Source organism: Castor canadensis, chromosome X (genome assembly GCF_047511655.1).
Source record: "Castor canadensis chromosome X, mCasCan1.hap1v2, whole genome shotgun sequence".
NCBI classification, from domain to species: Eukaryota; Metazoa; Chordata; class Mammalia; order Rodentia; family Castoridae; genus Castor; species Castor canadensis.
This window is the reverse complement of record NC_133405.1, coordinates 42,868,274-42,885,476: the sequence shown is the minus strand read 5'-3', so window position 1 is coordinate 42,885,476 and position 17,203 is coordinate 42,868,274. Positions and strand designations below refer to the sequence as shown.

At 39.5% G+C, this 17,203-nt stretch overlaps 1 protein-coding gene across 1 annotated transcript in view; it reads right to left on the bottom strand.

Annotated features, from left to right (window-relative positions):
- Trpc5 (transient receptor potential cation channel subfamily C member 5) overlaps positions 1 to 17,203 on the bottom strand; it is a 271,334-nt gene that overhangs the window by 140,660 nt on the left and 113,471 nt on the right. Inside the window, exon 2 of the mRNA XM_074063343.1 lies at positions 10,922 to 11,320. Within this exon, the coding sequence (XP_073919444.1) occupies positions 10,922 to 11,299 (378 nt within the window). The 5' untranslated portion in view covers positions 11,300 to 11,320. The remainder of the gene's footprint in view (positions 1 to 10,921; positions 11,321 to 17,203) is intronic.

Here is a 17,203-nt window from a genome sequence, read left to right as displayed (position 1 = left end):
CAAGGAGATAAAACTTAAAGAATTGAAACATGAAGAAGGTCACATAGCACTGGGGGAATGAAATAGCCAATAAAGTCACATGAAACCATAAATGTGTTAAGCTTTGCTTTTTGCTTCTGTAACCTGCTTACAAGGGTATATAAGGTGAGACTCCTTTGTTCTCGGGGCTCAGCCTTTGGACACGAGTTCGCTCAGTCTGTGCTGGCACAATAAAATCCTGCTTTTTGCTAAACTCCCTCAGTGTCCCGCATCTCAGCTTGAGATTCCTGCAACATTATATGCGGAAAAGTTAAAGGACTTAAAATACAATTAGCTTTGCTATAAAACTTTTTTTAGCGTAAAATTCCTAGTAAAGCACTGCTCTTAAATAAATCAGGATGAACAACTTAAAATGAGTAAATTGTTAATGAACTTAAGAAGCAAGGAGTTTATACAGATCAGTAAGAAAATATGAAGACTGGTAGAAAAATGAGTTGAAAATAAAGTGAGTTGTTCACAGAAGAATAAAAATTGCTATAATATTAAAAGATGTTAGAGCCCACTTATTAAAAAAATTAAACAATAGATAGCATTTTAACCTGTCAGAATGACAAACACTTTTAGTCTTTGATAATTTTCAATCCTATGATTGCAAAGATGTGAGACACAGATACTCTCATATACGGCTGGCAAGAGAGCAATTTGACAACTCTTGTCCAAATTAATAAATGCACATACACCGTGATTCCATAATCTCATTACTGGGAATTTATCTTACATATAATGATCATGCGGGTGTTTGAAAACATATAAAAATTCATCACACCATTGTTTAAAAAAGAACAACAGAACAACCAACCAGCCTTGAAACAAGTTAAACACCCCTTTAATAAAGGATGAGTTAGATAAATATGGCACATTTGTATGATAAAATATTGCCACAAAAACAATGCAGTATCAATAAAAATCCACACAGAGATAGAGAGCCACAATTATTGTTAAGGGAAAAGAACAGGAACACTCTGTGAAACATATGTTAAAAAATACAAGACCAAGAGCTGAGCAAGCACTCTGCTCAGTGGCAGACCCTGTAGAAGGTCTTGGGGTCTACACAAACAGTCCATGAGTGTTTGTGGTGTATGTGTGTGTGTGTGTAAAATTCAGTTTGAATAAGAATGGGAAATACCTAGGAGGACCCACATAAATTGTTCATAGCTATGACTTTAAGAGAGTTAGTATTAAAGTGGGAAATAGGAGACATTTCCCTTCACACAGTTTTATATTGTTTCAGTTCCTACAGTTACTATGTATTACTTATATAACAAAAACTCCAAAATAAACAAATTAATATGGAGAAGGGTGGTGGTGACCTAGTCACTAGTGACCTGATAATGAAATTACTTCATTCTCCATATTGAAAGTTAAAATTTTAAAGGGTGGATGAAGAAATAGCTTTACTAAATATGACACATCTCCATTTTGCTTATGTAGATAAAGTCCCAATTGTTCTAAACTCTGCCGTTCTAAGTGGGGATTGAAACCCTTCCCTGTGAAGACACATGGAGATGTGGAAAGATACTGTTTGCTTGGTGGTAGTAGTGTCTTTTTGATGACAAGGGGGTACACTGATGCATCTCTGATAGTCATTTTTAGCTTCAAAGTCTACCCACAATTCTGAGATGGATAATGGAATCCATGGTAGGTGTAAACAGCAAATCGCCATAGGCTATTTTGAAAGAGTACAGGGAGATTTAGAAATTCTTTTATCCAGCTTCAAAAGTGCTTTGTTATAGGTCATCACCCCACTTTCCTGGGAGGAGAAGGGGAAGATGGCAGTCTCAGAGGTGATCTGTCATTGGTGCCATTTTTTTTCCTTCTCTAATTTGGCTCTCTTTGGAAGGTTTTTTCAGTGCCTTTTTCTTATCAAGCTTACAGTCCTCCTTCACTAATGGACGGGCAATAGTAATCCTCTGAGAGCAAGGTGAAACAGGAAGCCTTCTATCATTCAAGCCCCTTATAATCGTGCTGTTCCCTACTTCAGAGAGCTGATATAACTCTTAGAACAGAGAATAGTTTGTGGATTGGGGTTACTTTATCCTTCTAGAAGTAGCAAACTATTTGGGCTTATCAATACCAGGAAGAAAGAAGATAAGGATTCTGGAAAAGAAAAAAGGACTAAGAGGCAGTGGAAAGAGAGGAAGGAGGATAAGTAGATAGACATGGTATCATGGAAGCCAAGGGAACTGTGAACCAATAGGATAAAAAGGGACCAATACAAAACAAAGGGGAATTAAGAAACTTTTGAAGGTGATGGGTATGTGTGTGTTCAAACTCATCAAACTCTCCACACTAAATGTATGCAGTTTTGCAAATAAATTTTACCTCAATGAGCTGGTAATACACAGGACATGTATGTATAGGGTTAGAGGAGAGGAGGGAGTATCACCTGGAGAAAAGGATATATGAAAAAGGAGAGGATCAAAGACCAATTTGGTCAGCGCTTCAACAAATATTTGCTAAAGGGAGTTCTTGCCCAATCAGGCCTCAGGATATCCTTGGGTTTGGCTTCTGCTGTTCATCCCACTCCAGCCTTCTCTGCCCTGAATTCCAGTCAGAGGACCAAGTACATAGCTGCTCAATCATTGATCACAGCTTCATCATCCTTTACTCCAAGATCAAAGAGTAAAAGTAGAGCAGATTCACCCCAGAACTCAACAAGTACTATTTGTGATAGACTTAAGTCACGCCTGGCCCAGTGTCCTATAAGTGAGCTATCCAGGACCTTCCTCCATAAAGCTAATCTTATAACATGAGCTCTAAGCATTGCTTTCATCACCAACCCTTCACTCTGTTGCACCTAGGGTGAACAAACTTCTATCATTTTCACTCTGCACATCATTACTCACTACTTCCTTCTGTCCATCTTCTTCTTCATGCCTTTCCAACTCAAATCCTATTTCTTTTCTGAAAAGAAATAAACCCTTTCTATCTTAAAAGTTTAAACCTCTTGGCATACTAATGTTCAGAGTGGCCTCCTATATTGCCCACATCACACATTTTGATAATGTAGCATACATTTTATTATATTGTTATATTACCATAATGTTTAATGTTAACATATGGAAAAGAATTGGCACTGGGTCATGTTTGTTGTTCTGAGATAGGATAGCTGGCAGTGAGGGGATAGAAAAATGGCTTTATAGTTTTGTACTGTTTCACACTTGAACTGGAATAGGAGAGAATAGGAACTGGAGAGAATAGGAAATATCCTAACTGGACATATGTAAGCGGGTTAGGGTTATATATACAACCATGAGCATGAAGCTAGGGGAAGGAAGCCCTGAGTTGGTGGTAGCCCTTAAGGGAGGAGGGTCCATGACTAAAACAAAAACAAAAACAAAAATCCTATGCTTTTGAGGTTAGTTCATGGTTTCTTCCTTGCAAAGTATTGTGCAGCCAGCTCCCTTTATGAACTTGAGATAAAGTTTAAATAATTATTTTTCTTTCTGGGAGCCAAATATCACTATATCTTAAGTCTTTTGTGACCTTGCTTACTTAAGAGTGGTGGTCTGGTGTGGATGGGCAATATTTGCATATCTGTTCTCCCCAAAAGACATAAATTTCTTGAAGTCACTAGTTTTATCTTTCAACTTTATGATGAGGCATATAATTAGTAGACAAAAATACTTAGAAAAATTGAATAGAACTGAATAGAATTAATCATCTGCTAAAAATGTCATTAATGAGTTGTTCTAGATAGACATTACTTGTAGCTCTTTTATTTTTTGCTTTGTTGTAAATGTTACCATTTCTAATGGTTCCTCACTTCTAATGGATGTGAGGAAGTATAAAGAGTAGCTTGGGAGACAGGAGGCATTTGTGTTAGTTCAGGCTCAGCGGAGTAACCTTGGACATGTTACTTCAGACCTCATGACCTCTAGAATCTCTACAGTTCCATTCTGTGAGTGGGATAGACCATGTCTATTGAAAGTAAGCACAAGTGCATTAGAGGAGGCAACTTAGCTCACCAGTTTGGCCAATATGATAATATCCAATCATTCTGTAAGTTCAATTTAAACTACCTGATTTATTTTCTTGACTAAATTGACAGTCTATTTCTGTGGTCTAGAACTTTGACTTTGGAATGGGAATGCAAGTAAATAATAGAATTAATGCTGTTATTCCTATTATAAAAGAGCTGAAGACCCCCTGCTTTAATATTGAGCAATTAGGTAACACAGAGTTAATAGTAATATTGTCAGTGCCAATAATGTGAGTATCACATATTGAAGGCTATGTGTCTCAAATTATGCCAAGTGTTAAAAGTAACTCTCATTTAGACAAGCACACTACCACTCAGCTGTATCACCAGCCCAAAAGTAATTCTCATTTAAGTATCATAACTAAACTTTTGATACTTAATAGAATTAACTCCAATATATAGATAAGAAAACTGATGCTTAAGCAGGGTAGATGACCTTCCCCAAGTCACCCAGTCTGAATTCTTAGCCACTGTGGGCTAGTGGGTGTTTAATACATTTTGAATAAATAAACAGTATTATCCAGCAGGTGGCATCAACACAACTTCAACCAGTAAGAACAGGAGTAGCAATCACTTTCATCTCCTGAGCACTTACTACCTATCAGGGACTTGTCTAGCTCATATACATGCGTTATTTCATTTTACTCTCACCATAACAGTATAAAGTAGACTCCATCATTGTCCTTAGTAACATATGAAGAAACTGAGGTTTAGAGAGATTAAGTAACTTGTCCAAGGAAACATATCTAATAAGTGTCTGACTCCAAAGCCAATGTTCTTTCTACCAGTATAGGTGGCCTGTAAAACTATCAGGCAGACTTGCAATTTCTCCTTTGTTTTCTGCTCTCATAGTGAGTGTTTGAGATTTGTAGGTAGGATTTTCAGGTCCCCTGTATGTGCTCAAGTCAGTTTTGTCCAGAGCCTCAGTGTTGCAATCCACCATGTGCAATCTCATCTTGAGACCAAGGGCCAGATAGGTTTAAGAGTAAATGGAGTGTCCTCTTGCTGATTTTCTATAATCTCAACACAAAACACTTCTCAGTGTTGTTGAGATTTAATCTCTCTAGCTCATCTGTGAGACCAATTTTAATTTGGAGCCATCTGCCACAGACAAATGAGTAATTATGGCAGAGCCCAGAGGGGTGGGCCATGGGGAGAAGGTTGGCTTAGCCTCTTTATAGCTCCTGCATTGATGCAAGTGACCAAGAAAGAAAATTACTAGTATGAGGTGTTGATGCAAAGGCCAGAAGCTCTACCTCTCTGTTGTTCAAAGACACTAAGACACCAGTGAAAAAGGAATGATGACTTTGAGGTCATGCAGCTACCCTTGTAGGAAAAGGGAGACCAGGCAGAAGGAGAACTGTGAATTGAGTTAGTTTGCTCTTCAGCCCTCCCTCATACTGTACTGGTAGTGCCTTATTATGAGCACCATTTTCTAGCTGGTGTCTCCATGCCTCAGACAAATTATTTTGACAGCCTCATTCAAATTAAAGGAGTAAAGTTGAAAACAATTGTCATTGACCTCTGTCTAATATTAAAAAATTCTTTTCCAAAGACTATCTGTTTTTGATGGTACTGGGATTTGAACTCAGGGTTTTGTGCTTGCCAGGCAGGTGCTGTATGGCTTGAGCCATGCCTCTAACCATTTTGCTCTGGTTATTTTGGACATAGTGTCTTGGTTTTTGCCCAGGCCGGCCTGGATGGTGATCCTCCTGTTTTAAACTTCCTGCTATCATTAGGATGACAGATGTGCACCACCACATCCAACTTTTTTCCATTGTGATAGAATATGGTGAACTTTTTTGCCTGAGTTGACCTGGAACTGCGATTCTCTTGATCTCACCCTCCTGTGCAGCTTGGGATGACAGGTGCATGCCACCATGCACAGCTATTGGTCAGTGCTGGTCTTGAAACACGATTCACCCAATATGAGCTTCCCAAGTAGCTAGGATTATAGGCATGAGCCTGCCTGTAATCCTAGCCACCAGTGTTCAGCTGACTTTAATCTATCTGAATCTAATTTACTTCCTCATAATAGGCCTCTGGATTAGGTAGGAGTTAGATATTGTTAGCATCATTTTTTAAATGATAAAATTGAGCTACAAAAAGTTTATTGCACTTTTTCAGATCCACTAACAGGTCACTCTATTAGGTATAAGCTGGTTAGCACCATGAACTATAAATTTGAATCTGCTCTCTGTCTTCTAGGTTGGTAGATTTTAAGATGCTTGCTCCTCAGTGGCCAAGAAGATATGGGAGTGTGTGTGTGTGTGTGTGTGTGTGTGTATGTTGTGTGTGTATGTGACCAAGTGGGGTCTTGGTCTCCAATTTGCACTAAAACTGGAGCAGTTCTCATTGGGTCTTTTTTACATCTTAGTGGGATTTCATTTAATGAAAAACTCTGCTGCTGAAACCACATACTTAGACCAGTAGTTATCATAGACAGTGTAGTGGGTTGAATTGTGTGCTCCCCCCAAAAAATACTCTGTTGAAGTTTTAACCACTACCAACTGTGAGTGTGATCTTATTTGGAAAAAGGGTCTTTGTAGAGGTAATCACATAAAGACAAGATCATACAAATTAGGGTAGGTGCTAAATCAGATGACTGGTTAATATTTTTAAGAAAAAAAAGGAGAGGGAGATTTGGATGCAGACACAGAAGAAAGATAGAGAAAAGAACTCTGGGTGAAAATAGAGACAGAGACTGGAGTGATGCAACTATAAGCCAAGGAATGCCAGGATCACAGACAACCCACCAGAAGCTTGCAAAGAGGCAAGGAACAGAGTCTCCCTCCAGTGGGAAGCAGCCCTTCATTCCAGACTTCTGGCCTCCTTCCTTGTGTGACTGTGATAATACATTTGTTTTGTTTTAAGCTACACAGTTTATGATAATTTGTTATGACAGACCTAGGAAATAGAGAGGTACAAGGGCCTCTTGCCTAGAAAGTGGTGGATAAGGGCTTGTTACAGTGCTGGTTTCAGGTCCAGTCCCCAAGATTCCTATTCTGTAGGTATCCACTGAAGCTCAGCAACCTGCATTTTGAAAAGTTTCCCATATGCATATCATTGATTCTGAGCTGATTTTGAGCATACACAGATATGAGCCTCCTCTCTGGATTGTAGCTGGATTTGCTTTCCCTCCTGATAATTCTCCTCCAGTGGTTCCCAAAGCCAGTGGTCTAAAGGTAGCAAGCATAATAAATAAGAAATATACTAGCATTGAACCTTCTGTTGTCCACAAATTTTTAATAATGAGACCATGTTTTACTGTTTATCTTAGGGAATCAGAAATTTTCCAAGTTACCAGACTCTACCTTTAAGGAAATAGGCCATGGTGGACAGAGAGTGGGCCAAAGAGTCAGACTTCTGGAACCTAAGTGGACTACACACACACACATATGAGCATTGATACTTGAAGGCAGTGCCAGGCATTTATGCTTGGCCTCTGATCTTCATCTGAGACTGGTTTTGATAGGCTAGAGAAGAGGGAAGAGGAGGAGAATGAGGTAAGGAAGAAGCAGAAGGGGTCAGCCAGGAGCAAAAGTCCTTGCTTAGTAATGCCAAGGAGAGCACTTGTTTATTATCCCAAGATTGATAGAGGTCAGCAGTGCCCAATCTCGTAGAGAGATGGAGAAGAGCCCCTGTGAAAAAGAACAATTGTTTGGATTCAGTGTGTAGAAGGAGTGCCTTCCTGCGAGTGGCCTGCCCAGCTGAACTGAAGGTCCTTTAGGAAGCCTGTGTTTGCTCACATCCCTGATTGCTCCCAGGTAAACAAATCTTCTTTCTATCTCCCAGAAAGACAGAGCTCCAACAGGCAGCCTGTTGTTACAGTTACTGACATATGGCTTATCACTGTGATTGTCAGAGCAATGGAAGAAAATCAAATTTAGCAGAGGCTGGTGGTGGGGGTTGGGGAAGAGAGAAATGTCGGAGAAAGCTACTGAAGAGACTTGGAATGGAGTTGATGGCTTCATGAGCTCGTATGTCTGGTATTAATATTGGAGTATGGACAGAAGAGGTCTTACATTGGCAGTGTGTCTCAAAGGGTCCTGGCAAAGACAACCTGGCACAAATAGCTTCATCCAGGTTCTATATGCCGGAATTTCCAACACGAGTGGCTCATTCCTATGGGCAAAGTTATGCCTTTGCCAAGGAAAGGTCAAGCATTAGATTGCACTTTAGTATAAGTGTACCTGATGCCTTTCACTCTGGTTGGCAGAGCCTTGGTGTTTGCTGGAGCACTGGGGAAAGATGAAAGAAATGGGGCCCATCAATCAAAGGCTTGGCCTACATTCAAAACTCAGCTAGGACCAGCCCTCTGCTCTTTTTTTCTTCAAAACAGTTATGAGGCTACATGTGATTGAATATGAAAGTCTTAAAGGTTTTGTTTGATAGCAAACCCTGTGCTTTTCTGGGAGATATACTTAATTCCTTCATGTCCCTCAGCAAATATTTTTGTATCACCCATTATCTACTAGGCACTTAATTAGGTACTGACCGGGCAAGCATAGAAACGGCTGGACACTGAATTTATACCTCACATTTAAGAAATTATCTAGTTATAGAGACTAGGCATTTCTACAAGTGAGGCAAACAGTGCAAAGTAGCATGTGATTGGTGTCAAATGAAAGAAAGAGCCAATGAGCTGCAGAATCTTGGAGATGGGCAAGGTCATCACAGTACCCTGTGAGACTGAGAAAAACCTTTATGTACATTAGCACATTAAATCACTGGGCACTTAGCAGGGCTCTGGGGACATGCAACATAGAGCAAATCAGTTTTGATGGGGATTATGAGACTGAGTATGAAACATATACCTCTCTGCTTTGTTAGTCATTCAATTCCTTCAGGCCTATTCTTTCCAGAGAGTTCATCTTCCACTCACTTGAGCTGTCTCAGAATTCTTATGCTGGGAATCCAAAGATTTATTCAGATCATCAGAGAAGCATTGTGGCCTAGTGGTTAAGAGGGATTTGGAAATTGGGCAACCTGGGTTTCAATCTTGGCTCTGACATTTTCTAACTGTGACTTTGGATAATTGACCTAACCATCCTGTGACACAATGTTTCTCATTGGAAAAAAGGGGATGACAATTATGGTGTCTACCTAAAACTTGCTTGGAACATTAAAAGAAGTAAATTGTGTTAAGATGCTTAGCACAGTGTTGGTTGCATATTAATCCTTCATTAAATAATTATTTATTGAGTTCCTATTATGTCCCAGGTACTCTTCTTATGATGTGAAACAGTAGTGAATAACAAACTTTGTACTTTCTTAGGACTAGGTTAAATGCTTCTCAGGAAGGAGGGGGTTTAAGTCTTTACTCAAGGAGTTTTTAATCAACCAACTGTCTTGTTTATTACTTGGTCAATTCCAATTCTTAGTCTGTGAGTTATTACTTATTGTCATTATTTTTTAAAATTTGGGCATGTATTAAAGCTATAAATTTCCTTTAAACCCAGCTTTGACCATATCCCATAAGATTTGATATTGTTTTTATTATCATTGTTTATAAAGTGAAGCCACTCCACATTCCAGTTTGGCCCCATCACCATGTTGTGATGCAACCAAGGGGGCCCTCAACAGAGGCTGAACAGAAAGAGCCATCTGATCTTGGACTTCCTGGTTCCAAAACTGTGAGCAAAATAAACCACATTTCTTTACAATTACCTGGACTTGGGAATTTTGTTATGACAATAGAGAACAGACTAATATGAGGAGACATGTTAGTTACTGAAACTATAGATAGAAATGAGAGGATCATTGTGCTATTTTAGGAAGAATAAACCAACCTCATTGTTTAGAATGGTTTGAGAGGAGGGAAAGGCTAGAAGGGAGACCAGTTAAAAGATTTTTATGTTGATCTGGGACAGACAGTGGTTCTTAAACTTGAGCATGCATCAGAATTCCATGATGGAGGATGGCCTGTGTTAAAGAGAGATGCTATCCCCAAAATAACCAATGCAAAAAGGGTTGGTGGAATGGCTCCATGTGGTAGAGTCCCTGCTTAGCAAGCAGTTCAAACCCCAGTATTGTCCCCCTACACAAAAAAATTTCCCTCTAAATTCCCTGTTGGTCTTGTTAAAGCACAGTTTCTTGTATTCTGCCCCAGAATTTGTGATTTACAAGTCCTGTGGTGGGGACCTAAGGTTGATGCTGCTGATCTAGGGACATTTTGAACAACTCATGTATGAGAGAGATGATGAGAACAGAGCCATTAGTGGTGGAAGTTGGGTTAAAGAGGAAGGAACGTATGTAAAAGATATTGGGAAGGAAAAAAACCACAAGACTTAGGGATTGGACATGGAGTCAAGGTCAAGAGAGGAATCAAAGATGACTACAAAGTATCAAACCTTGGCACCTTGGGAGAAATTGGAATCATAGAGGCAAAATCCAAAACATCTAAGAGTGACATGCAATCATCACATAACAGGCACTGGGAAAACACATGAAGCCTTAATAGCTATCTGTGTCTGCACTGTGTTGCTCAAGTTTAAAGGCTTCCCATCTTGCCTTGCAAGAGAGATTCTAAGTAGGAAGGAGAAAGCTCTGGTCTGTGTTTACTCTCTTTTTCCATAATGTAACTTTTGAATCTAGGAAGAAAATGAAGATAGAAACAGGAAGTAGGGAAAATAGACTTTTTCTGGAAATAACGAACATACCTTTGAGTTGTTAAGTATTGAATGCATATGGACAAATATTTAAAAAGAAAAGATAAATAGGTATAACTGAGCATGAGCCATGCAGGCAAGCTCTAGGATACCACCTGGAATGCTGATGTAATTTCTGAGATAGGGATTCTCAACTGCAGACTACCTATCTTTTTCTAGTTTCAGGACTTTGCACGCTGGTGCCCTGATGTTCCTCGATGTTTCTAAGCCTATAGGGAGTTCTTTTTACCTGCTTCTCTCCACTGGGCTTCCTGTAGCTGAGCAGAAGCTCCACAGCACCCACCACTTCCTTGCGGATGGCGTAGAGTAATGCATCACCCACATACACACTGTGGTTCAGCAGTAGCTCCATGATCTCCAAGTTCTCATTCTCAATGGCAATAAGCAGGGCACTCCGGCCCAGAGGATCCATGCAGTTGATGTTGACATTGTAGTAGATCTCAGCCTCCTGAAGGGCCTGCTTCACAGTGGCATAGTCCCCCTTCTCCACAGCATTAAGAAAGGCCTTCTCCTCTGCAGAGAGCTCTGTCTCAGCCCTCACGATTTGCAAGGGGATGCGGTCTCTGTATGGTGAGTAATTTACCTTCTTGTAGTACAGCTGGGCCATGGTTCATAGCAATTTAGAAAGCTAAGTGAGGAGAAACAGAAAACCAAAGATATTCTTAGTTACCTGAAGGTCTCAAGTGACTAGTTATAGAGGGCAGACTTGATAAAGGGTGGAAAAATCCCAAAGTGTTTTAATGACACCATTGTTTTCCTTTTGCCAAAGGATATAGCAGAAAAAGCCCAGACTTTTGGATCAGAAAGACTTGGGTTTAAGCATTGTTCTTACCACTTATCACCTCTGTGGCCTTGGATAAGTTATGCAAACTGTCTGCTTCATTTGCTACTAAGCTAATCCATAGCAGTATCATTTAGTGACAGCTTACTGTGTACTAGGTCCTGTGCTAGAGAGTAATTCCTACCTTGAAAAACTTCTGTGAGAGTTAAGAGAATAAATACTATCAAAGTAACCAGCCCAGGTTAAACCTCCTAAGACAAAGCACAAGTTAGTTTTTTTCCTTCCTTTCTTTCTGCTGCTAAAAATATTCATAGCAATATTTCTGCTCAGTGTGCAAAGTTGGCACTCATCTTTGGCCAGTTTCCTTTGAGCTCTGGATCTGTGGGTCTGTGTTAGGTTTCAAGATTACATTTGTCACTGTCACAGATGTACACCCTAGATTGAAATAATGTTGTAATGCTAACTGCAGCTCTGTCTCTTTCTGCTGCTCACTAGGGAAAGGGTACTGACTCCAGTAGGCTAAAGCCAACTGCAAAAGGTAAGTACCTCTGCTCATCCATGTTTTTTCTGCCACCATTCCTCACCCAGATGCTAACAGATCTGAGAATCTTTTTGATTTAATTCTGAGAAGTGAATAGTATGTTTTATTTGTACCAGATCTAAAGCCAGATTATACTTAATAGAACTGATTGTAAAGTAAAAGCCTATTTACTGAGCTCCTATAATGTGTTTAAATTTTCTCTTGGAGACCAAGACAAAAAGACAGTCTTTGCTTTCATTCATATAAAATGAATCATGGGATAGAGCTCTTGCCTTTAATTTACAGACCAAATTAACTCACATTCTCATTGACCCCTGGTGTTAGCCCTGTGAGGTGGGAATGATGATTCTCTCCAGGGGAGAAAATTAAGCTCAGATCCATTATGTGACTTGTTCTTTTCCTCCCATCCCTAAGGCCCCTAAGCCCCTATGGAGGCTGAGTTAAGATGGACCTATTTCAGTGTTTTTCATTATAGAACTGTTTTGCTAGTGAAAGGAAATGGAAATGTGATAAAGAGCCCCTTGTCTCTCATCTCCTGCATATAAGAGAAAATGAAGACATGGAACTTCCACAAACATTTACCTCACTCAGGTAATTATATCCCTGCTTTGGCAGAAGGAGAAGCATATATTATATCAAGTGGCATTTGCAATTCATGTCCTTGTAATCTTCTGGGAAGTTAGTGTTTAAAGATAACTGTTGCCTCTTACCTTGAACAGGCCCAAATGACAAATTTCTGCATCCTACTCTCAGGAGAGCAGGGTGCTGTTTGGTTCTCTAGAGAAGCAGTGATAATGTCTTTCACTACTTTCAAGTAACTCTGCAGTGGCTAAAGGAAAGTGGCACTTAGAGGAAGCATTTGACACCAAAAAGCAAATGACTTTAATAATACTAATTATAGACTGCCTCGTGCCTCTGTGTTGTCATCAAAAAGGGGGAGGGAAGACGAGACAGTGTGACCTCCTGAATAGAGACTACACAGTTTACAGGCTTCTATTTGTTTACTTAATCAATAGAGACACATTGAGAACTTCCTGTGTGCCCACCACTCTGGTAGAAAGAATAAAGATCTGTCATCACCATCTCTCACCTGCACCATTGCCACAAACTTAGAATTGACTGATCATCCTGACTCCATTCTCTCCTGGATGTCAAGGACACCTTCCTCTCAGATCAGAATATAACCAATGAAACACAAATCTGATCCCATTTCACTGCTCTTTCATTGCTTCCTGCTGCTTTTGTTATGAGAGCAACACTCCTTAATGAGGTCTGCAAGGTCTTTGCTCATGTTTCCCATTCCAACCTTTTCCTTTTCTTCTTCTTTCTTTTTTCCCCAATGGCACTGGGATTGACCTCATGACCTAGTACTGGCTAGGCAGGCACTTTACCATTTGAGCCACAGCCTTGAGCTCTTATTCTACTTATTTTTTTTTATAATGCCTCTTCTTTTTTGGCCAGAGCCAGCATTGGACCATAATCCTCCTACCTACACCTTCCATGTAGTTGGAATCATAGATGTGTACCACCACTCCTGGCTTGTTGGTTGAGATGGGGTCTCACTAACTTTCGCCAGACTGGCTTTGAACCATGATCCTCCCAATCTCTGCCTCCCAGATAGCTGGGATTACAGAAGTGAGACACCACACCTGACCTCTGCAACTTCTTCTTAAGCCCCTCTCCTACTTCTAGCCACTACTTTAGCCTTGTGGAGGTTGTTTGATTCTTCTAACAAGCCAAGCTTATACTTACCTCAAAACCTAGATTATTGCATACAACATTCTTCTCAAGCTCTTTTCATCTTTCAGACTTCATCAAGATATCACTTCCCCAGAGCTGTCCTCACTCACCACCCTTTCTAAAATAGTTTCTTCACATTCTTCTCTGTCCTATTCCTTTCTTCTTAATGCTTACCAAAATTTGAATTTATATACTTCTATGACTTATGGGGCAATTGTCTGTGCTTTCCAATTAGCTTTTAAAGTTCAAGTATTGTGACAGAGTGAGTGGCTCAAGTGATAGAGCACCAGCTTAGCAAGTGTGAGGCCCTGAGTCAAACCCCAGTGCCACCAAAAATTTTAAAAAATTAAAGTTTAAGTATTATATTGGTTGTTTTTTCTAATACCTATACATAGTCCAGTGCTTGGCATACCTTAGACACGATATTTATTTGAAAAATGAATGAATCAAATTTCCATGGTATTTCCTTTTCCCTTTCCATCCCACCCTATTTTCTAGCCATATTCAGCCATGTTCTTTGAATTACCCTTTTATGACCATTCCTTTTCACATGGCTTCATCCTACTCTCTCTCTCTCTCCGTGATTCTGCCCCTTGCTCATAGGCCACTTTCCCTGCAAAGTCTTTTCCCAATGCCCACAGGAAGTCAGTTAGTCTCCCAGTACTCTACTGGTACTGTGATCACATTTCTTCAACAGATCTAACTACTAAGGTAGGGGCACTTTGCATTCCCAGTACTCACACAGGTCTGGAACATAACAAGTATACAGTTAATGGATGCTTAATGAGCAAAACAATCTAGCTAAGGAGGGCTGGCACAGTCAATTGCTAAATTAGGTGGTACTGATTTGATGCTTTGTGATTTCAGAAAAGGTTCAATAAGGACTGGAGGTCTCAGAGAAGGTTGCATGGAGGTCATAGTTCAAGCTAATCCTTGGTGGATGCATTAAATATGCAAGCGTGAGGCCGGTCCAGGACCCACAGAGTGCAAAAACAAAGGATATGAGATTGATCATGGCCTGGTTGGGAGATATTTGGGAGGAGCAGTGGGACCTTTTTACAGCTTACAATAAGATATAGGTATTAGGGGTGAGATAAAATTCCAAGGTAATAGTTCATAACCTCAATTTTCCCATCTGAAAAGGGGTCTTAAACATTTGCTTATTTGCCACTTAAGAGGCTATAATAGAATAAAAAGCTGGATGTCTTTTCTGATGGTGTCATTGATGATGCTGAGCTAAGCATATTGCTACAGAGAAGATATAATCATTCTAGTAAAACAGGGCTGTAGGGGAAGTGGAAGAAATACGTATTCCAGGGAAAGGTGAGAATAAAAAGCACTAACTCAATTGGTGCCCTATTATGTGTCAGGCAGTATGCCAAGAACTGGGGCAATAAAGATATAATAATAATTATAGTTTTGAATAGTTAACATGTCCCAGGCTCTGTGCCAGGGACTGAGGCAGTACTATTACTACTACTTTCTCTAATAGTAATAATAATGATTGCAGCAAGCAGTGCCATTCATTGAAATCTCACTATTTGCCAGATGCTAGAGGCATGGGTGAAAATACTAAAGAGAGATAACAGTAAAATCATGAAAAATTGAAATCTGAAGTAAGTATAATTGGATGATATATAGTCAAATCAAAGTCCAGTTTTACTTTTCATTTCTTACATTTGGATTAATCTGGTCTGTTTCATTTCCACTGGGCTGTGTTATGTGAGGCTTCATAGAATTCTTCTGTAGAGAAACATACCTCCAGAATTTTGCCTGAGATTGTACTATTAGAGAGTCTCTGTTTAGCTTTAAGGCACTACATCTCCAAAAGTACCTCTGGAAGGAATAGTAAATAATACAGCTAACAGCTAGTAATATCTTAGCATGTATTCTGTCATTAAGAAAATTATTGTGGAAGATTGATCCAAATATAAGCATTATCATATACACATATATATATATATACATACATCTATCTCTCTCTCTCTCTATATATATATGTATAAAAATGTTTCTAATAGTGGAACTGTTAGAGGATACTGGGGGATTAGAGAAAGAAGAAGAGAATGACAGACAGTGAATAACACTGAAATACATTGCATCTGTGTGGGACCAAAACACAGTGAACTGCACTGAAAACTGCTGAACAATATGGGGTAGGAGGGAAAGGGTAAGGAAGAGTAATAGAGAGAGCATTAGACTGAATTAAGCACAATATATTTATGGTGAAATACCAAGGCAAGACCATTCTGAAAAATGAATGGACACTTAAACAATGAAGGTAAATTAAGAGGGTAAAGGAGGGTGAATATTGTTGATGTATTCTCTATACCTGCATGAATGTGAACATTGAAACCTGTTGAAGTCATTTTAAGAAGGGGGAGTGGAAAGAGGGAGAAAAATGGAGGGGATGGACCAAACTGGGATACATTATATACGTATATGGAAATGTCACAATGAACCCCCCTGTACAACTATTATAAACTAATAATAATATTTTAAAAAAAGAAAATTATTGTGACCTTGGGAGTAAAGAGATATCTGACAAGGAAAGACCGCAAATATGTCCAGCCTTGGAAATTTGTTTTAAGTAACCACACCTGCCTCTACACTATGCATTGAGAATGATACAAAAATTGTTCTCCTGCATTGACTGCTGACATACAGACTCATGTAGATATTTAATGACTTGCCCCATTCCTAGCCCTTTTCCAATCACCATAGCTGGAGCCAGTTGACTGTCTCAGCAATGGCCTTACTTTAGGCTCTGAGATCAATTCCTTTTCCATCCACTTGCTATTAATTCTACTCTACATGAGGAATTAATGATGAAGTTTCTGGCATCTCTTGAGGGTATATTATTCCCCTTACCCTTTACATGTATACTTGGCATTGCAAGCAACTGCCATATACCCAGCACAGAACTTTGTCTGTGAGGAGAATAACCTGGCTCTCTACCTAAGATTAGTGCCTTCTCAGGGACCTGGTATTTGCACATAGTTTGTACTATGTGTCAGAAGGATTGGTGCTTAAATGGTGAAAGTCTTATAACCTGTCATCATTATCTATGTTCATCTGTCCAGTTGTCCATGTCTTCAGGACTACTCTAAAGCAAATATATTTAACTCAATAACTTGATAAATTTATCTGAATGAATGACTACTAATACCTTCAATGAATGATTCTTACCAGGCAGTGTGATGTAAGCCAGTAGTAATGGCTGAGTGGCTTTAAGCCATGACTCTTCTGGGAAAAATTACATTCCAACAACTACTTTGATGTCCAGTTGAAAGAGTGACTATAGTGCAAATGTTCATGTACAAAGGCACAGGGAAGGGATAGTCAGAGAATGGTTGTGGGATATTGGTTTTCAGAACATTTTGGCTCCTTTCAGATCACTACTTAGATAACTTCTGAATTTTAAAGTAGTAACATCAGTCCCAAATCAC